At 40.9% G+C, this 21,791-nt stretch overlaps 1 protein-coding gene across 2 annotated transcripts in view; it reads left to right on the top strand.

Moving 5' to 3' along the window:
• Positions 1-4,931: 4,931 nt before the first annotated feature.
• The window catches only part of NRDE2 (NRDE-2, necessary for RNA interference, domain containing), a 39,569-nt gene continuing 22,709 nt past the window's right edge, over positions 4,932-21,791 (top strand). The window contains exons 1-4 of one of the 2 annotated variants that reach the window (XM_086613956.1): positions 4,932-5,062; positions 16,028-16,136; positions 18,151-18,375; positions 20,788-20,937. In XM_086613956.1, the coding sequence (XP_086470082.1) occupies positions 4,984-5,062; positions 16,028-16,136; positions 18,151-18,375; positions 20,788-20,937 (563 nt within the window). In that variant the 5' untranslated portion in view covers positions 4,932-4,983. Of the gene's footprint in view, positions 5,063-16,027; positions 16,137-18,147; positions 18,376-20,787; positions 20,938-21,791 lie in introns of both variants that reach the window. The other variant, XM_086613957.1, reaches the window with a different exon arrangement.

Raw genomic sequence — 21,791 nt, 5'->3', positions numbered from 1 at the left:
GGAGCGAGTCCAGAGGAGGGCCACGAAGATGATCAGAGGGCTGGAGCACCTCTGCTATGAAGACAGGCAGAGAGAGTTGGGGCTGTTCAGCCTGGAGAAGAGAAGGCTCTGGGGTGATCTTATAGCAGCTTTCCAGTACTTAAAGGGGGCCTACAGGAAAGCTGGGGAGGGACTTTTTACAAGGGCGTGTAGTGACAGGACAAGGGGCAATGGATTCAAACTGAAAGAGGGCAGATTTAGATTAGATATAAGGAAGAAATTTTTTACATTGAGGGTGGTGAGGCACTGGAACAGGTTGCCCAGAGAAGTTGTAGATGCCCCATCCCTGGAAGTGTTCAAGTCCAGGTTGGATGAGGCTTTGGGCAACCTGGTGTAGTGGAGGGTTTCCCTGCCCATGGCAGGAGGGTTGGAACTACATGATCTTTAAGGTCCCTTCCAACCCTAACCATTCTATGATTCTATGATTCTATGATACAAGTGCACCATCGCATGATGCTGGCAGCACTTGGTACGTCGACGAGGTTTGAAAAGGCTGGTGGAGCACAGAGGTGGAAGCCTGCTAATCCATCCCATAAGGGTTCTTCAGGGGAGCCAAAGGTGGCACACATAAACACATCCAGTTGTCCCTCTTACTCTGTGGTCTGAATTAATTTCGTGTCCTCGCTAATGCAACCACAGCTCCTACAGTCTTACAAAATTTTACAGTATTTTAGGGATGTGTATTTCTTTAAATGAGTGAGTGCAATGTAGCCCTTACTCAAAATGGTTGCTTATATTTCTGATGCTTTTATTCAAGGTACCCAGTGTGTAAGCTTTAAATACCATGTTTATAGTGCTGTACTGTAAAGGCTTGTTCTGTAGGGTTTTGCATATGAGAACAAACCCCCCTTTGTAAAGAGGATGGACTCTTGGGATCTTACAGAGAGATGAACCTACTCCTAGCAGGAGCTCCTTGATCACCAGGAGTGGAAGGAAGAACTAACTACAGGATTTACTACAGAGGAAGTAGAAAGGGTGGAGAAGCAACAGAAAATATGAAAGATATGAGAGGTATGATATTACAGGATGTAAAGTTACATTGTGGAGAGCATGGCAGAGCAAAACATGAGTGTGTGAGGCCAAAAACCAAACTGGCCTGCTGTGGCCTTTCAGGCTGTTGTGGTTTAACCTGGCCGGCAACTAAACGCCACACAGCCACTTGCTCACCCTCCCCCACCCCCTGGAGAATGGGGAAGAGAATTAAAGGGGAAAAGGGAAGGAAGACTCGTGGGTTGAGATAAGAACAATTTAATAATAATATATGAATACATATAAAATGATAATAATACATACAAACAAGTGATGCACAGTGTAATGGCTCAGCACCTGGTGACCAACGCCTTGTCCCATCCCAGCAAACGATTTTGACACAGTTAAGTCCTGACACCACAATCCTGAATGAGCGAGAGAGAACTCCAAGAGAACAAGAATCTGAGAAGAGACCTAGAGAACTCCCCAAAAGAGAGACTTCTTGGTCAGCCCTCATCTATATACCAGGCATGATGTTGCATGATATGGAATACTGCATTGGCCAATTTGGCCGTCAATCCTAAATTCAAATCATAAGGAGAGTTGTGGGCCTTTTGTCCTGGCTGTGTTCCCCCCAGTCTGTTGCGCTCCTGCGCACTGGCAAAACATGGGAAGCTGAAAGGTCCTTGATGTCTCAGTACCAACTATAAATATCAGTGCGCTATCAGTATTCTTCTCATAACAAATTTCATACTAAATCCAAAAGCCAGAGCTCTTCCAGCTCTAAAAAGAAAAACTAACTCTGTCCCAGCTAAAACCAGGACACAGGCCCTGGTGAGGGACCCTGAATTACTGCATCGTATTGCACCCATTTCACAAAAGTCAGATTCACAAATATCTATTACAATTTTATTGTAATAAGGACAATGTTATGGACCTGATGATAGCGGGTTTTGTCCCTAGATACAATGTTGTGATTTTGTGAAAATATACAAAAGATCTCAAGTCCCAAATCTGCTGAAGACTGTCACTCTCACATAGACTTAGGCAGTTCAGTACATTACTCACTGTAAGGCTTTCCGAAGAAGAAAAGTCCTTAAAATGGATTCTTAATAAAACATACTAACTATACCAGAGTTTAATATGTTAAATAGGTAGATAGTGTAAAAAGTGGACCAGACTGTTCTTAAGTAAGGAACTTGTAGTTCCTCCAGTTAGTTAGTTCCTCCATTTAGTTAGTTCCTCCAGTTAGTTCCTTCATTCTTATTAACAAGGAACTCTTGTTGTATGCAGCTGCTCTAGTTTTGTCCAGATTGTGAAAGGCTTGATGGTTTGCTGTTACTAGGATAGAACTGAAGAAACAACGCTGTTTCAGCTACCTTTATTCTAGACATCGAGAGGTGTTTTGGTCAGGTTTTTCAACAAATCCTAAGAAAAGGCTTGGCTCAACTGAGTTGAAGCAAACATTTAATTTATTTATAATAGTACTTCTTGCCTGTAAAGGCTTAGTAAAGTATTCATATAACATTACTAAATTACGTTTTGCATAGTTTTAATACAAAAGCTGCAAAATAAAACTAGTTAGACATGGGGCTAAATATATTGCAGAAAACTACATTTCATCAGAATGGGCATTACCATTGACTTCAGTAAGTCAAGAAAATGTCAATATAGATTTTACTAAAAAGCCAATTTCTACTAATGATAAATAGGAACTACTTTTACAAATAAATGCAATAATGTAAAAGCAACATTCACACAAGTTTAACTTCCGCTTATGATAAGGGGAAATATTACCTGCATGTATGTGGTAGTGTTAAATATGTATTTAGTTATTTTTTATGTCATGGTAATATAGGTATGGCCACAATAATAACATCTTTTGTTAACTTATCCCTCTCTTTATCCATAATTGGGGCTAATTTCTAGGGATGCAGAGCACAAATCTGTATTTAGGATTCTTATAAACTCTCTTTCGTCATTTGCTTTGCCCTTAAAAAGTACATTTTCACTTTCTGTATTCTCTTTGTTGAGCTGTTGTTAGCTACCATCACTATGAGCAGCAGAGAGACAATGTGAATAATGACATTGAACAAATAAACTGAATTCTTTTGCTATGAAATCCATTTAGTTTATCCTGCATCTAAAGCATCAGCATCTTGAAAGGACTTTGAGTCAGGTTCATAAGAGAACAGGGAAATAATTTTCTCTAGATAAATGGTAGTTTTCCTAGTGCTGAGGTATGCAGAATAAAGACATTTACACATTTCAATAACTATCCAAATAAGATAATAACAAATATTTCCATGAGCAGGAGAGTTCTGACTCAACTTTCCCAATAGGTTAGGCTCCTAGTATTTACACTGGAGTTTTCCTCCCACTGAAAATCCTGCTCTGCATTGCCAGCTGTTTTCATGTAATTTGCAGTAATGTATTAACCTGTAACCTCCTCTTAAATTTGGTTGAAAGTAGTCACGAGTTATAAACTACCGGGAGAAATTATGCCAGGCAGACAGAAAGACAAATGCTTGTTCAGGTAGCATAATTTCATAGGTTTTCTCTTCTCAGGAAAAAGCCTAAAAAGTGCACGTGATGAGAATTTTTTTAAAAAAAACAAGGATCAAGAAATAATTTTCTAAAAGACAAAGTGACCAGCGCGATTCCTCGGGATCTGACTGTTCAACATCTACAAAAAGGCTGCAAACAGCAGCAAACGTTGACAAAGTCTGCAGATAGTGCAGAAGTATTCAGGATAATCAACTGGAAAGCCGACTGAGAAAGGTTGCTAAAGTATTTCAGAAATAAATTATAAAATGACCAAAAAAACTCAGCTCCGTAAGTGAGAAGCAGTGTATATACAAAAGCTAATCCCAACATCTACGCAAAATAGTTACCTATTATCTTTTGCCACTCAGGAATAAGACATTGTTGCTCAGGAGAGGCCAAAAGCCAAACAGAATGATCCAAAGGTAATGGGAAAGGAAAGAAAACAAACCAGTCATTCTAATTCCATATAATCCCTAAACCCATTGTACACCTATAGATTAATCACTACATGAAATTCTGGTCATGCAGTAGTATTAGTGTAGGAGTTAGAAAAACTAAAGAAATTCAACAAGAAGAACATTATGGAGTGGCTTTTATATATGAAGAAAAAAAGGCAGACTTTTGAGTCCAGAAAGGGGAAAACTTAAGTATCTTAACAGTGTATAAAATTTTGCAGAGAAAGCGAATAGGGACACGTTTTTCTCACAAGGCAAGAATTAAGCACTGGGCTAAAGATAAAAGGGAAATACTGTTTCAGATAATATGTAATTAAAAAGTGGAACATCCTGCCCAAGAAGGCACAAAGTGTAAAAGCATAAAAATTATTTTGCCAGTTCCTTTATGGAGGGCAGGCTCTCGGATGCTATTAAATATGGTGGGTGACTTCCTGGTCAGGCGGCTCATGAAGGACTGACTGACTGCAGGTTATTTCTTCCCCAAGCCCTCACTCGCGGAGTCCGAGACAGGCTGTCTGGCGAGATGTGCCTTCAAACGTACAGTAGATACTGAGGGAAAGCAAGCACGGCTTCTTTACAACATCCTTCTTTACACGGCTGAGCAGCCCAGTCTCGAGGAGATCCTGCTCCGGTGCTCCCTCCCAGTGAACCCCATGAGGGAAGACAGGGCGGTGGGGAAGGAAAGGCTATCTCTGGAAACCCCATCCCCTCCTCCCCAGCAGTTCTCTCCTCCAGTCCCCTTAGTGAAGGCGGCGGAGCGCGCAAGATACGCGGAAGCCTGGAAAAAGGCGGGACGCCCACAGCAGCCGCAGCACTAAACCTCCCCTCCCTCAGCAGCCACCGGTCCCTGCCGCCATTTTGTGAGGCCTGCCGGGCCAACTACAGCTCCCAGTATGCTCGGCGCCGCGCTGCCATCTTGCCCCGCCACTCCGCGGGGCAGCTCGGGCAGACAGCAGTGGCGATAAGGCGAGACATGGCTCTCTTCCCGGCTTTTGCCAGTGCCGCCGAGTGCGGGGAGCCCCCAGCCAGCAGCAGCGAGGGCTCTAGGAAAGGTAAAGTCTGGGAGAAACCTCTTTCCCCCAACGGCCCTCCGCGACCCGGCCCTCGGGAAGCCCTTCCGCTTCCCCTCGCCTCCCCACGGAGCCTCCCGCACCGCGCCGGCCCTGCCGCGCACCCGTCGGGCCTGCTCCGGCCGCCACCAGCTCGCCCCCCGACCGGCGAGCCCGGCCCGCCCGTGCGTGCTCGCGTTGCGGGCCGGGCGCGCTCCGCCCCCGCCATGGAGTTGCGGCGTGGGCGGCGCTGTCGCTGCGTCCCGGGACCCCGGTGGCAGTGGTCTGTGTGCGGCGCCTCTGGAGGCTGGGGAGCGCGGCGGAGGGGCTCGTCTGCCCGGCCAGCCCCGCCGCTGCGGGGGTTTCAGGGGGTGGGCTGCCCCTCGTCTCGGGCTCCATCGCCCGCAGGGTACGAGCGTACGGTTGGCGCTCGCGGGCGTGCTCCGCGCAAGGCGCGTCCCAGCCGGTGTGGGCAGAGTTACCGTACTTAGGAATAAAGTTACTTTCTGGGAGGTAACTGTGGGAGAACCCGAAACAGGGACAGCCCCGTAAAATTAGAGGTGGCCTCTCACTGGCGGGTTCTCGGGTGTGGTCCACATTTGCTTCCAGCTGTCTGCTGGTAGATGCTGGTAGCATGGCTGTAGAAATTGAAAATTATGTATATGTTAACTTTGTATATGTGGTGAAGGTTTGCTTTGTGCAGAAAAGGAGAGTTTCTTTCCCTCCCCCGCTAGCCTTGGATAATTTATACAGGGTTGTCTCATTTCCTTGCTTATTAAGCCAAATTTTATTTGTAAAGGATATTTTTTGGAAGGTCATGAGTGAGATTATGATTCAGTTTATCATTTTGACTGTCATCGTTGCTGTCTAGCAAGTTACACTTTTATGAAATGAGTAAAGAACCGTATCTGATGTATTGCCAAACTCTGAAGTATGCACAACATGTATTAAATCTACTGGGAGATGTTTTGAACTATGCTTTTTGCTTGCCAGCTTCTACCACCCTTGAGCCTGCTCATCCTCTAGGCACCACAGCAAGAAGCAACTCTTAAGAGAATTGTTTAGACCAAATTTCTTGTATATTTGGTCCAGTCAGTATGGTGAGTTTTTTGAAGCTTTTAGGAGTACAGGCTGGGTTAGCTTCTTGTTCTAACCAGTTCTGCATTACCCCCTGATGGCATTGCAGCTGTTGATACCCAGTCTGCCATACAGAGATGTTCTAGCGACATTCAGGAGCCTTTCTGGTAATGACACTTGGTGCAGGGAATAGTGGATGTAGTAAGATCCTAAATTACAGCTTCTAGAAAGAAAGGATCTGCACTGCCAGGCAGAGGTACAGTAAAATTCTCTAGCAGTAAGACCTTGTTTACATTTTAAAACTCTGGGAATTTAGCCCTTAGGTTTGTTACACGTAGTCTGTGTCATCATAGACCACCTGTGATCAAATTATACAGAAAAAGATGTTGAGACTGACTTTGGGATCTAGATTTCAGTTAGCACCATTTGAGTTACGTTTTGGCCTACTGGAAGTTTTTCGTGTGAGAATTACTGACAAAACTTTAAGGAACAAAATTTGTTTGTTTTATGTTTTAGCCAATATTGCATTTTGTTTTTAATGGCCACGTTTCGGTGTAAGTTATAAAAATTAAGTATTAACTCAGAACGGCATTTATGGTCACGGATACCAAATTTCACATGCTCAGCTTGTGAGAACTTGAGAACTTGATGGGCAACTTTGGTATCTCTCTGATAGATGACGCTCTTTCCTCAGAGCTGATATGAAGCCAAAGTCCATCACAGTACAGAGATCACAGGGTGCGTTGTATTTAACGATATGAAAAACTGAGGTATCTTTTGCAGTCATTTTGGGCTGCTTCATATTTTTATTGTAAAAGTTGAGGTAATAATGTAAATATGCTGGCCTCGCTTCATTTCTCCGACCACCTGTCTCATGCTTTTACAAACCTTCCTAAACCATTTATAAATATATGTTGCCTGAAACTGAAGTATTGTCGTATGCGCTTCCTATTACTGAGTTGCAGCAACCTCTAGAGTGCAAAGTAATTTTGTATATGGTTTCTTACAATTATGTTGTCAAGCTTAATTAGTTTTTGGTAGAAGATAAATGACAAGTTTATTAGTAGCCATACTGAACAGAGTGGTAATAATTAACCCCACTCACAGTAGAAAGCATTATGCACAGCATTATTTACAGTCTGAACTATTCTGTAGGTAAGATGATGCAGTGATTTTTGCTGAAAGCAGCTTTTCATGATTCTGAGAGGCAACAAAAGGCTTTGCATAACTCTTAAAAATTGTCTCTGTAGACTCACACTGTAAATTTTTAATTATTATTTTTGCTTGGGAAGGTATAAAAAGAACAGTATTGGATGGCTTCTACTGTTGCGCTCATGAATGTGGATGGTAGAGCAGAACAATAATAATGCATGTTATCACAACAGAAGTCTTTTATATCTTTTATTCTTTTTATTCTTTAAGATCATAAATCTGGTCGGCGAAAATTATAAACTTTTCAGGCATCTGACAAGAAAAAATAGCAAAAAAAAATGAAAAGGTAGAGTTTTAAAGTTTGGAATGCATTTTGATGTTTGAAATGTTTGTATCCAGCTAACTGATTCACTAGAGATTATTTACAGGGAGGTTTGGACTTGCATTTTGTGTAATGGAAAAAATTGTTCAGTTATTTCCAGAGTATTAGGTCAGTTTGATTAAATCGTTCAGAAAATACTGTAGTTGGAGAGTTCTAAACATTTCCCTGGTGTATTTACAGAGGCATATTGACTGTGCTACAGGGGTTGGTTCTTGCAGTACGATTCTTCAGTGTTTTAAAAAATGCAATTTGATCTCATCTGCTCAGGTAGAACCAAGCTACAGGCACAGTCAGGGGATTAATGTTTATGACTCCATTTCTCAAGGCGAGTTTTCCGCAGAGGCCCTAAAACAATAATTTAAAATATAAAAAATAAACCTAATTCTGCTTCTGCTCACTGTTGTAATCATATTGCACCAAGTTAGTGAGTGACTTCACATCTGTAAGGGAATAAAAGTACTTTCAGGTAAAGTTAAGTCAAAATGACATCTTGGAAGTTCGATTCTAATAGTTAAATCACAGAATCACAGAATGTTAGGGATTGAAAGGGACCTCAAAGGATCATCTAGTCCAGTCCCCCTGCCGGAGCAGGACCACCTAGATCAGATCACGCAAGAACGTGTCCAGGTGGGTTTTGAACATCTCCAGAGAAGGAGACTCCATAGCCTCTCTGGGCAGCCTGTTCCAGTGTTCTGTTACCCTTACTGGGAAGAAGTTTCTCCTCATGTTTAAGCGGAACCTTCTATGTTCCAGCTTATATCCATTTCCCCTTGTCTTATCATTGGATGCCACTGACAAGAGCCTGGCTCCCTCCTCATGACAGTCACCCTTTACATATTTATAAACATTAATGAGGTCCCCCCTCAGTCTCCTCCAAGCTAAAGAGACCCAGCTCCCTCAGCCTTTCCTCATAAGGGAGATGCTCCACACCCTTAATCATCTTTGTGGCCCTGCGCTGGACTCTCTCAAGCAGTTCCTTGTCCTTCTTGAACTGAGAGGCCCAGAACTGGACACAATATTCCAGATGTGGCCTCACCAGGGCAGAATAGAGGGGTGACTAACCTACTAACCACACCCCTTCTAATACACCCCAGGATGCCATTGGCCTTCTTGGCCACAAGGGCACATTGCTGGCTCATGGTCATCCTGCTGTCCACCAGGACCCCCAGGTCCCTTTCCCTTGTGCTGTTCCCCAACAGTTCAGTCCCCAACTTGTGCTGGTACATGGGGTTGTTCTTACCCAGATGCAAGACTCTACACTTGCCCTTGTTGTATTTCATTAAATTTCTTCCCGCCCAACTCTCCAGCCTGTCCAGGTCTCTCTGAATGGCAGCACAGCCTTCAGGTGTGTCAGCCCCTCCTCCCAGTTTAGTGTCATCAGCAAACTTGCAGACCACACATTCTATTCCCTCATGCAAGTCATTGATGAATATGTTGAACAATACTGGTCCCAGTACCGACCCTTGAGGGACTCCACTGGATACAGGCCTCCAACTGGACTCTGTCCCATTGACCACTACTCTCTGGCTTCTATCCTTCAGCCAGTTCACAATCCACCTCACTACCTGATCATCCAGACCACACTTCCTCAGTTTAGCTGTGAGGATGGTGTGGGAGACTGTGTCAAATGCTTTACTGAAGTCAAGATAGACCACATCCACTGCTCTACCATCATCCACCCACTGGGTGATGTCCTCATAAAAGGCTTTCAGGTTTGTCAAGCACGACTTCCCCTTAGTGAGCCCATGTTGACTGCCCCTAATGACCCTCTTATCCTTGATATGACTAGAGACAGCATCAAGGATGAGTTGGCGATAATAGACATTATTTTGCTATATTTAAGGCAAATTTCCTATGGAAATGGATCTCATACATGCTTGCTTTGCATCTGCCTGCCTGCCTACTTAATGTCTGTCTTCTTCCTCAGGAGCTTTAACCCTTTCAGTCAAATTTGTGGTGGGAGAGAGAAATGGCAAAAGTAGAAGAGGTCCGTGAAAATCTACATTTGCTTAAAAAAGATGAACCTAGATAAAGTGCCGCTCTTGAGAGAGAGGCTGTAATATCAATCGAACTGTTACCAGGATAGATGATGGGCTTGGCAACGAGCATATATGTGTGCCTTAGCCAACTAATAAACATCTTCGGAGATCACAGTCTGACACAGCACAGGCTGCCTTTTGCCAGCCAATAGTTAATGGATGTGGCAAAGTACTGTAGAAGGGTCTAGAGAACCTATATAATTCCTGAAGCTGTGGCAGCGATTGGGAGCATGAAGGATGGAGGACACAACTCAGAAATCCAGGCTTCATCCTTTTGTGAGCTGGAGGATTGATTTGCTGGGAGGAGGAGGGGAATTAAAATCTTGCCAGCTCACTCTGTTTATTTAAGAATATGGTTCTGGTCTTAGAGCAGACTTCTAAACAGAGGAATATGAAGATAACTGCTTTCCACTCTTCTGCCAATTCAGGTGTAGCCTCTTTTGTTTAAAGTGTGTTTTGCGCCTCAGGGAAATTTATATGGTTGGTCAGCCCCGTGTTTTACTGTGTCTTCTGAAACAGCTGGAGCTTTACAGCTTGCTTTGTTTATTTTCTTCTCTGTTCATTTTGTCAGTTTGATCAATAATGCCATTTTAAAAAGAAATGTATCAGTTGCTTTCTATTTTTCAGTTTTTAAGGCCGAAGCTCTTAGTGCTGCTAAGGATTTGTAACTCCATTTGGAAGTTATTTGGCACTGTAGTGCCAAAAGGCTCAAGGTTGTAAAATTTAGCATGCTTGTTGAATGCAAACATTTATTTCCTAGTTTGGGCTGGTCTGTATCTAAAGTGTTTATACTGATGAATAATATTAAAAAATGCATTATCTGCATTAATTTTCAGAGGACCTGATATTATGCTCTTGTAAATGAAAAGCCTGTTTTGATGCATACAGCATTTTAAAAGACCTTAGATCAAGATCTTAAAAATTAAACGTCTTAGACGTTTTTCCTAATGGTCTGAATATTTTAAGTATTGAATTCTAACTTTTGTCATCAACAACTCTGTATGACTGAAGGCAAATTACTTAACTTCATTCTGCCTTCGAGCTTACTTTAAAAAAAAAATGTAGCCCAGTGTTTTGTGTCATTAGTATTAATATATTTCAAGTCATTTTTGAACCGCAATTCTTCATTCAAATCAATACAGAACTACCTTACAATAAATTTATATCTACAGAAAATAGTACTAGAAAATGATTTATTACACATTACAAAGAAGAGAAGCTCAAAGACTACAGAGAATATCTTTGTGCCCAAAGCATGTTATTGGAGATCTGGCCAAAGGCAAAATAGATATGTAAGTCTTTAGAACAGGTGTAATAATTTTAGGGATATCTGTCTAGCTAGTAAGTTACAGTTTTGTGCTGTTGTGTGATACCTTTACACCAGAGACTCTGCCAGCCAGTAAATTTTTCTGTTTTGTTAGGTGGCTCTGGGTAATACAACACCAATCAAAACAAAGATAAATTTATATTTTTTAATGAAATTAAATGTCTCTTTCAATTCTATAAATAAATAAAAGGCTTTAATCACAGATAAGATACATTTACTGAAATCTGGAGCACTCTGGACCAGTGTGCTTTCTCTGAATTTGTCACTGTTTAAGGAAGACCATAGTGTGACCGGTGGAAAAACATTGTAGGGTTGCAGTTTGCTCCCACATTCCTTTACGCCTCGTCTTCATTACCAAAATATGCAGAAATAATTGAATGTGAGGAAGATGTGATATTGATTTTAAAAGTTATCATTTAATAAATACACCTCAAAAATCTTAGGTATAAAGCAGCACTCGGTATACTGCGTGACAGGTATTGAAGTATTAACTCAAATTTGGTTATGCAGTTATCAGGTGTATAATTTATTTAACTGCTGGGTGTTTTAAATATGTAATGGTTACAGAATTATTCATGAGAAACGTTTTTTGTATTTAATGGAAAATACTCTTCTTCTAAGAAGTAGATTGGTTCTTAATACATCTCTTACAGGATTGAAATAAGAAATTAACTTATTGTTGCATAATACTTTATTCCCCAGCAGGGGGAATAATTATTTTGATAGATGAGTGAAACGTTGCTTGGATATTATCCAGCATAGATCTTTCTCCTTTGAAGTCACCAAAGGTTTGGGAACAATGCTTTGTGGTAGATTTACAGGTTTAGAATCATAGAAACAGAATGAAAGTGTTTGTGCTAGGGTGGATTAAGTTAAATTAAACAGTAGATTTTGATCATATTTTAAATAGACAAGTAAGGATCTTCTCTGTTTGTGAACAGAGAAGGTCTTGTGGGAGATGTGAAGGTTGGAGGACGCCTGGGGCATAGTGACCACGAGATAATAGAATTCTCAATTCTAGGGGAAGTTAGAAGGGGGAACACTAAAACAGCCAAGCTGGACTTTGGGAGAGCTGACTTTGGGCTGTTTAGAAGTCTGATTAACAAAGTCCAATGGGAGACAGCTCTCAAGGGTAAGGGGGCGCAGGAGGGTTGGGTACTATTCAAAAAGGAAATTCTGGAGGCACAGGAGCGAGCTGTCCCTGTGTGCCGAAAGTCGAGCCGCCGGGGTAGAAAACCAGCTTGGATGACAAAGGAGATTTGGGAACATCTCAAAAGAAAAAGGGATGTCTATAAGTCTTGGAAGAATGGGCAGGCATCCAGGAATCAATACAGGGAGGAAGTTAGGGCATGTAGGGAGATAATCAGGGGGCAAAAGCCCAATTGGAACTTAGACTAGCCAGCTCCGTAAGGGACAACAAAAAGTCTTTCTATAAATATATTAATAACAAAAGGAGGGCTAAAGATCACCTCCAGCCCCTACTGGACTCAGGGGGTGCGTTAGTCACTAGGGATGAGGACAAGGCTGAGGTCCTTAATGCCTTCTTTGCCTCAGTCTTTAATAATAAGGTTAGTAGTTCCCAGGTGAGCTGGCCTTTGGTGTCTGAGAGCAGGGAGGGAGAGCAAATCGAAGCTCCTGTGATCCCAGAGGAACGGGTGAAGGAACTGCTCCTCCGGCTGGATGCCCACAAGTCTATGGGGCCTGATGGTATCCACCCGAGAGTCCTGAGAGAGCTGGCGGATGTCATTGCCAAACCCCTGTCCATTATCTTTGGGCAGTCTTGGCTCACTGGGGAAGTTCCGCTGGACTGGAGGCTGGCGGATGTTACCCCCATTTACAAAAAAGGGCGGAAGGAGGATCCGGGGAACTACAGGCCTGTCAGCTTGACCTCGGTGACGGGCAAATTCATGGAACAGGTTATCTTGAGTGCTATTAATGAGCACATACAGGTTAACCGGGTGATCAGGCCCAGTCAACATGGGTTTATGAAAGGCAGGTCTTGCCAATCAAACCTGATCACCTTCTATGACAGGGTGACCCGCCTGGTTGACGAGGGAAGGGCTGTGGATGTAGTTTTCCTAGACCTCAGTAAAGCCTTTGATACAGTTTCTCATAGTGTTCTGGTTGAGAAACTGATAACTGCTGGCCTGGATAGGCACACCCTCCCTTGGGTTAAAAACTGGCTGGATGGCCGGGCCCAAAGAGTGGTGGTAAATGGGGCTAAATCCGGCTGGAGGCCGGTCACCAGTGGGGTTCCCCAGGGCTCAGTGCTGGGTCCAGTTCTGTTTAACATCTTTATCAATGACCTGGATGAGGGAATTGAATGTACCCTCAGTAAATTTGCGGACGACACCAAGCTGGGAGGCTGTGTTGATCTGCTGGAGGGTAGGGAGGCCCTTCAGAGGGATTTGAACAGACTGGATCGTTGGGCTGAGGCCAATGGCATGAGCTTTAATAAGGCCAAGTGCAGAGTCCTTCACTTGGGATAGAAAAACCCCAAGCATCGCTATAGGCTCGGGGAAGAGTGGCTGGAGAGCTGCCTGGCGGAGAAGGACCTGGGGGTGTTGGTTGACTACCGGCTTGATATGAGCCAGCAGTGTGCCCAGGTGGCCAAAAAGGCCAATGGGATATTGGCGTGTATCAAGAATAGTGTGACCAGCAGGGACAGGGAAGTGATCCTGCCCCTGTACTCGGCACTGGTGAGGCCGCACCTGGAATATTGTGTCCAGTTTTGGGCCCCTCGCTTTAAGAGAGATATTGAGCTCCTGGAGCGAGTCCAAAGAAGGGTGACTAAACTGGTCAAGGGGCTGGAAAATAAAACTTATGAGGAGCGGCTGAGGGAGTTGGGGCTGTTTAGCCTGGAGAAGAGGAGGCTGAGGGGAGACCTGATTACGGCCTATAAATACTTGAGAAAAGATGGTGGGGAGGTAGGGGAAGGACTCTTTACATTAGTGATGGGTGATAGAACAAGAGGAAATGGGCATAAGCTTAGTCAGGGGAGATTCAGGTTGGATGTTAGGAAGTATTTCTTCTCTGAAAGGGTTGTCAGCCACTGGAATAGGCTGCCCAGGGAGGTGGTTGAGTCCCCATCCCTGGATGTGTTTAAGAATAGGGTGGATGATCTACTTGAGGATATGGTTTAATGGGGATTAGGGATGGTTGGACTCGATGATCTCTAAGGTCTTTTCCAACCTAGAAATCTATGAATCTATGATCACAGTTTTAAGGTTTCAACTTTTATTCTACTTTTACATTAATATATCTTTAAGTATTTTCCTGTAAGGGAGAAAAAAATAAAATCTCATGTTGATTTGCAACAAAGTAGGGTAGTGTACTTGCCTTAGGTATGGTGATTCTGATTGCTGGGCAGTAGGTTACAATGATACACATGCATCATACAGCTGAATTTTTATTTTTTGGTCTACATCCTACGTTGTGGTGAGCTGGGAAATGGTGCTTGGCAGCCTCCTGCAGCATACTGATTGGGGTGCTGGTGGGAAGCGTGTTTTGGTCCTGACAGTGCCATGAATTGTGGGTTCTCCTCTGCACAGAGATGGAGGTTCCAGATGAACCAGGGAAGGTGACTATCCCCACGGGGCCTTTGGTAGCAGGGACAGACTTCTTGGGAAATGCAAACTGGAGCTTTGCTTGATTGTATATACTTCTTGATGAGCTTAACTGAGGTTAACAAACTGTTTTGCAGCCTGCTCCATTTTAAATCCTTTTGTGGACAACAATTCAGGGACGTGAGCAGAAAGAAAGAATTTTGGTATGAAGAGCTATTTGTGAAAGAAATACTTTAGAAGGAGGAGAGGTGCATGGCTTGGCAGACAATGAGTGCATGCTCCTTATGGATTAGAGGTCGGTGTAGTCAAAAGCACAAAGACAAGAGTGTGGCAGGAAGAACTCCGAGGCAAAAATGGTTGTAAAGAGCATGGCGAACAGGCAGGGAGACCACGTTTGTTCCTTTTGTTGTTATCTCCTGTGGCCTGGCATGGGACAGGCTGATTATAAATGCTGTGTTATGTGAAATGATGTTTGTCGTTTAGTATGTTAGGAAATTTCACATACTTAAAAAGAAAATTTTAGAAAATAAATCTCCATGAAAAATTGTTATAGAAGTTTCAATACCAGTAAAATTATGGCAAAAAAATCCCCCTCCACATCGTATCAGTATCTGATCTTATCCGATGACTGAAATGACTGAGATCTAGATGCAGAATGCTTAATGCTGACTAATATATCAAAATTAGCATCTATTAGCCTTTTTTTCACACTGTTTAAGAGTCTAATGGTATTTTGGTGGTTGGAGAACTGAGAATCCAGTGACACGTTTTTGCCTTGTATAAAACACTTGAGTATTCTTATCAGTAATGGGTGTCCCTATCCGTAAAATCATGTTAAAAATATTTTCCGTACAGTGAGCAAAGTACACTTTTGTAAGTTTGCATAAATTGTATTGCATTCTTTATCTACACCTTTCATTTAATGATGCCCTTCTGTAATTTTTTCTATTTCACTCTTTAAATATGTAAATATCTATATACTCTATATAATTATAAATAATATGTAAAATATATGAGGATACATTAGAAGATCTTATAGAATTCTGCATACATAACATGTTTATGCAATGCATACATATATAAAGTTACAATTTGTACATAGTAAAAATTAATATTGGACAGATTTGGCCTTTAAGTGTATCATCTGTTTTCAGTATGAACTTTTAAGTATTATTATATAGTGGGTGTTTTAAAGCTTAGACTGACGTTGGGGAAGATTCCAGCTCCTCAATGTTTTACCTCATTACAACCTAGTGTTCTGCTAAATGGAAATTTCATGGACCGCTTTCCGATACGCTCAGTTATTACACGTGACTTAAGTGACGTTTGCTGCAAATTTAGCTGTCTGCTGACTAGATTAAGCGCCAACTTTGAAAAGCACAGCCAGCTAATTTGTATTGATTTCACACTTTTCTTTACCTGCAGAGTTGGACTGGCTTAGTAACCCGAGCTTCTCTACGGAAGAGGCACTATTATTGCATCAGCGGACTACAGAAGTTGCAAATCTCATCTCTGAAAAATCACCACTAATAAGGTAGAATATACTTCAGTATCTTTTAAAGTAACCTCTTTCCTTTGTCCTGCTTATCTTTTGTTATGTGAGGCCAAAATCAGGAGCTTTTAGGGCTGCTTTTCATTTCACTGTTCAGTGTTTAAAAAGGCCCGAACTGAGTCATATATAAAAGTATGAATAATGCTTCCATGTCCTTTAACTTAAAATAATGAGAAATTATACTTATGCAATTACTTTCCCATTTTCTTTTTCTCACAGCTGCATTTAAATCATTATTATTTCAGAATGGAAAGGGAGCTGAGTGATCATGACTCTTCATTAGCTTTTGAATGTCCTAAGTGACCCTTGAAGTAACGTAAAGATGAAGCATCATCTTTGTGATTTCTTTGTGAAAACCAGTTCAATCAGCCATTTCACAGCCAAGTTTTTACTTTTTAAAAACTAGTTGAAGATGAGAATTAATGAAATATTACGTGTATCAAGTTGTACGGCTGTGTAGAACATGCTGATCACTGAAGTGAGTGATTATATTACAAAAATGAGCTTTAAGCAGCCACATTTGCTGAAGAACTAGTTTTAATACCTTTACTAGAATAGTTGCTATGCTTGGCATATCTACTCTATAACTAGCACATAATAATTAATAGCATCAAGTTGCAGTTTCCAAGTTCAAAAACTTAGTCACTTTTTATTTGATAGATGCTCATGTTTACATGTTTACGATGACTGTTGATGGTCATGACAGAGAATGCCTTTATAATAACAATCACAGCTGAATACATATTTTTGTATACTTATTCTTACATTTCCATGTATTGTGTGATTGAAATGCAATCACTATTCTGTTTATCAGTCATATATTCTGCTTATATTTCTTCAAATCTTTTCAGGCCTTTAATGTCATAAAACTAAGCAATTTGCAAATTACCATTCAGAGAGAATGACATAGTAAACCCACCATATTTAATTAATCTTTGAAAAAGAATTTGTCAAAAAATAGTGTACAGAGAAATGTTTGATATTTTTGCCTATTACTCGGGTACATTTTCAGTTCAACAAAAACTAATTACTCCAACATAGTTGGTGGGCTTTGTTTTTTTTGGTTTTGTTTGGGGAAGCGTGTGTTTATTTTAAAGGCCTGCTAATGGTTCCCCCATGGCTTCTTTTTTCTTAGTGCAATTAAATAAATTGTGTAAGGTGTTTTTTTGAGGTGCCTTGCTTCTGAAATGCTGCATTTTCTTTTATTGACGCATTAGGAATACCGAATCTTGTCACTCCTTTCTTTTATTGAAATATTCCAGAAAAACTGTTTATAAAGAGCTTATGCTTTAATTAAGGGTTAGAGAAGACCTCCATTATTTCAGTTGATTATTAAGCGTGGCAGTGTATGTAGTATGTACAAGGATACATATGTGTTTTGCCAAAACTGTCTGTGCTTTGTGTGATCTCTCAGTAAACCAGTTGTCTGTTGCATGTAGTGTTTGTTACTACATTATATTATATGATAACATTAATTCAGTACTCATCAAAAATTGTTCCTTGATTGGTGAGGTTTGAATTTCTAATCTAGAAGTCATTGTAAAACTATGTTTTTTTGATATTTTTAATATAAATCGTAAAGAAACAAGGAAAAAAAAGGCAGACTTTTTCTTTTGCAGATCACCTTGAAGGATTTCTCATCCTTTTAGCTTGACCTAAGTTGTCTTAGCAAAGTTAAGAAATTTTATCAGCTCAGTCATCTTTAAATTGAGGATGATAGCAGATGGATATTTATACAGATACACCTCAAAATGGCTTGACAATTAAAACTTTAAGACTGTCAGTAATCCCAGCAGCTGTCAAAAATATAGTTGTTATTTTAATGCAGATTTGTATCACTTTCATTGCATGCGTTGCTGCTCTGTTCTCCACAGATACAGGAAGAATAAAGGTAAAGGGTAAAATGATTCTGAACTTTCTTACGGTGGTATTTCTTCACAGTTTTACTTCTTAGATATATAGGTGTGTATAGAGATATATACTTGTTTCCAAGCAGGACTACTTCAAGATCAGAGTTGTCAGGGGAAAGTGATACGGATGAGAGTCTGAAACAATCAAGTAAGAAAAGGAAAAAGAAAAAGAGAAAGCATCACCACTATAAGAAGACAAAAAACAAAACCAAAGGGGACACCAGTAGCAGTGAATCGGACCTGGACACTAAGCACATCAAGGACAAAGCCTCAGGAAGTGGCAGAAATCATCAAAAGGAAGCAACAGCAAAGTATGTATTTATTAATACTATGCAAGACGTATATTCATTGTCTTCTTGTACTTGTCTTTTCAACTTTATGAATGAAATTCTTACCACTGGTGGGTCATTTTTTTCTAAGCTGTATATGACTAAACCTGTATTCAAAGCAATGAAAACAGAATTAGAATTAGAACCATCATATCTGAAAACGTAACTAAAATATTCCGTGAAGTGCTGTTCTGCAGAACAAAGCATGATATGGCAGTAATATTTTTAAAAACATGTAGAGACTTATTTTGAGTTCTTGTAAGCATCTTGTTTCCTTTCATGGATCTTCTTTTGGGAAAGTTTGGAGAGGGATTGCATTAAACATTATTCTTAATGAGTGCAAAAGTCTTAATATAGAGCTCTGTTTGCCTCATAATATAACTTCCTCCTCATAGAGTTAACATTTCCTTTTTTTCCTATTAAGACAAACTTTGTTGTACGATTTAACATTTCTCTTTATGTCCAGCCATTTATTGCTCCATGCTGTGTGCTTCATACTTTTTGTTTCGGGCCTACAGGAAAGCTGGAGGGGGACTTTTTACAAGGGTATGTATAGTGATAGGACAAGGGGCAATGGCTTTAAACTGAAAGAGGGCAGATTTAGATTAGATGTAAGGCAGAAATTTTTTACATTGAGGGTAGTGAGGCACTGGAACAGGTTTCCCAGAGAAGCTGTGGATGCCCCATCCCTGGAAATGTTCAAGGCCAGGTGGGATGAGGCTTTGGGCAACCTGGTGTACTGGAGGGTGTCCCTGTGCATGGCAGGGGGGTTGGAACTACATGATCTTTGAGGTCCCTTCCAACCCAAACCATTCTATGATTCTGTGATTCATGGTACGTCTGGATGGATATTTGAACAGTTGAAATTGTTATACTAGACCTTTTTTTTTAATTCCGGGAGCTCTAAAGTACTGTAATTAGTGAAGGTGTCGTTTTTTTATGGAACAAGAAAATAGCTATCCAGTGACTAGCATGATCTTTGAGCAGTAAAAGCTTCTGTGAATGCACTGAGTATTCAAGTTTGGCATACCTAGCTGTGCTTTTCTCAGCCTGTTGGGTTTTGATCATTTCATTCAAAGTGGCCCAGTGTAACTGCCTGCGTAAGTCACCTTTCTGTGTTTCTCATCATGTTTGCTAGGTTGAGCAGCCATTTTGCCTCTCTCTGGTTCCCTAGTTCCTGTCTTTTTCTTTAGCATCAGCAGCTTGTGCTCTGCTTCACAGCACTGCAGCTGCTTCTGGGGACAGAGTGAGGATTTGGTGACATTGAAGAATTGTTGTTACAGCTGAGTGTAGTCCAGGCAGTCCTTGACTTTCCCTCAGTTTACTACTTTTCCCAAAGCAGTTTAACCAGGAGCTGAGAGCACAGGCTTGTGGGCATGTGTTTATGCTCAAGGATCTTAACATTGTGGAAGAATGGCGGTGATACTTGGAGGTGTTGTCTGATGCCACTAGCCACTTTCACCTCCTCCTGTATGAAGACTGTTGTTGACTCGTGGTGGCTAAGGCTTGGCCGTGAGGAAGCACAATAAAAATCATTGGGATGCCAAGACCATTCCGCTCCACCCAGTTGCTCTTGTCTTTGCTGGAAGTGTCTGGGCTGGTTGGAATGGATTTGTGTGCTGAATCTGGTTCATCAGCTGTTTGCTATACTGGGCCAACCAGTCAGTGCTTTGCTCAAATGAAAGGGCTGAAGTTCTTTCAAGGTGTTTATTTTCACTTCTTTCCATAAATTGTTGATACTGAGAGAATATTGAGTTTTCAGGAGGCTGTTTTTGAAACCTGAACCACAAAATTGTTCTAAATGAAATTTTAGAAAGCTTTTCAAGACTGTAAAACTCATTTACTAAGTTACATACTTATAACATGAATTCAGATTTGGAAGTTCATAGTTGTCTACAGTTTGGACGTAGGTGGCAATTTCCACTTATTTGTATAACTGCAATCCATAAACCACTTTGCACATTGTTTTACCAAATGCATGGATATAATTACAGCTAATCAACATAATCCTTTTACATATTATCCTCTTTTTCCTAATTGCAGCATCTTACTAAGACAAAAGTAAATTTTTAAATTACTAATATATGGCTTTCAGATTATAGTTTGCCAAGCAATTTATTAGTTAAATCTGGTTATTACCTTTCATAATCCTAAATCCAATTTTTGGAAGTGCAAGAAGTGTTTGTGTTTTGTTTTGATGGTCCTATTAGTGTATTTCTAGTTGTTTTTTTTCCAGGTGCATGGCTGCCTTTACATTAATGGATAATGTACCATTTAATTTACGTTAAGTAAATTAAATTATTATGAACTACAGAAATGCAGTGTTTCCTGGGTTTTGTAAATGCTGAATATGTACAGAAACGTTTAGAATATACTACTTCTCCTTTTCTACAGTCTAGATAAGAAAACATCAAATCTTACCAGCAATCGCTTTGTTTGGCTTGATGATATCCAGGCTTTCACAGCAGAAACCTTCAGGATAGACAAGAAACCAGACCCTGCAAACTGGGCCTACAAGTCGCTATATCGAGGGGACATAGCAAGGTACAATACGTTGGTTTCTATTGGTATTCAAACTACCACAGAGTCACTGTTTCAAGATTCATGAACTTGAGCCTGGCTCTGAAATTTTTGTGTAGAAGATGAGATAATAAGATAACTGAATTGTTTATTCCAAAATTTGACTTTGGGTTTTGTTTAAATATTGTAAAAGGCAAAGATGCCATGAAATAATGGGAATGAAGTGCACGATTTTTGTTGCTTTCTAAAAACATTCTCTGTGTAGTAGACTGCAGGCACGTGAACTTGTAGAACTGCCATCTGGACATGGCAGCATGGGGCAGATTCAAAAGCATGCTTTTGAGGTCAGGAATCCCGGGTTCTGTTATAGATCATCTTTGGGTGAGTGCCAATTGTTGATCTCCGTTGTTCTGCTTCTGTGTCTGAAGGGAAATGAAGGTACTGATCTGATTATTTTATACTAGACTTGTCAAGAGGTTTACGTACCTGAGTAGTTTGATACCCTTGGGGAAAAAAAAAAGGTACCGTTACTTTCTTAGCAAGCAGATTCCGTGTTAGATCACCCAGACATTGTACCAAAGGATACCTGTCTTGTGCATTGCTACAGTTCAAATGAGTATAGATGAAGTTATGTATTCAACACCCTTAATTGGTTGCTAGTATGATGATGGCCCTTCAGAACATTTCCCCACATTAAGGGAGAACCCCATCTAAAAGAGCCTACACTGGGCTCGTGCGTTATGTATGTACAGTTACTTCTTGATGTTCTCAAGGAAGATTATTTACTATATCTAAAAAGTAATTATTTGTGGAGGAGGGAGGATTTATGGGTTTTATTTTTGAATTGTATATACCTTTGCAGTAAAATTGCCTGGTTA

The sequence above is a fragment of the Tauraco erythrolophus genome, chromosome 6 (assembly GCF_009769465.1).
Source record: "Tauraco erythrolophus isolate bTauEry1 chromosome 6, bTauEry1.pri, whole genome shotgun sequence".
Taxonomy (NCBI): domain Eukaryota; kingdom Metazoa; phylum Chordata; class Aves; order Musophagiformes; family Musophagidae; genus Tauraco; species Tauraco erythrolophus.
This window is presented reverse-complemented; position numbering and strand designations above follow the sequence as displayed.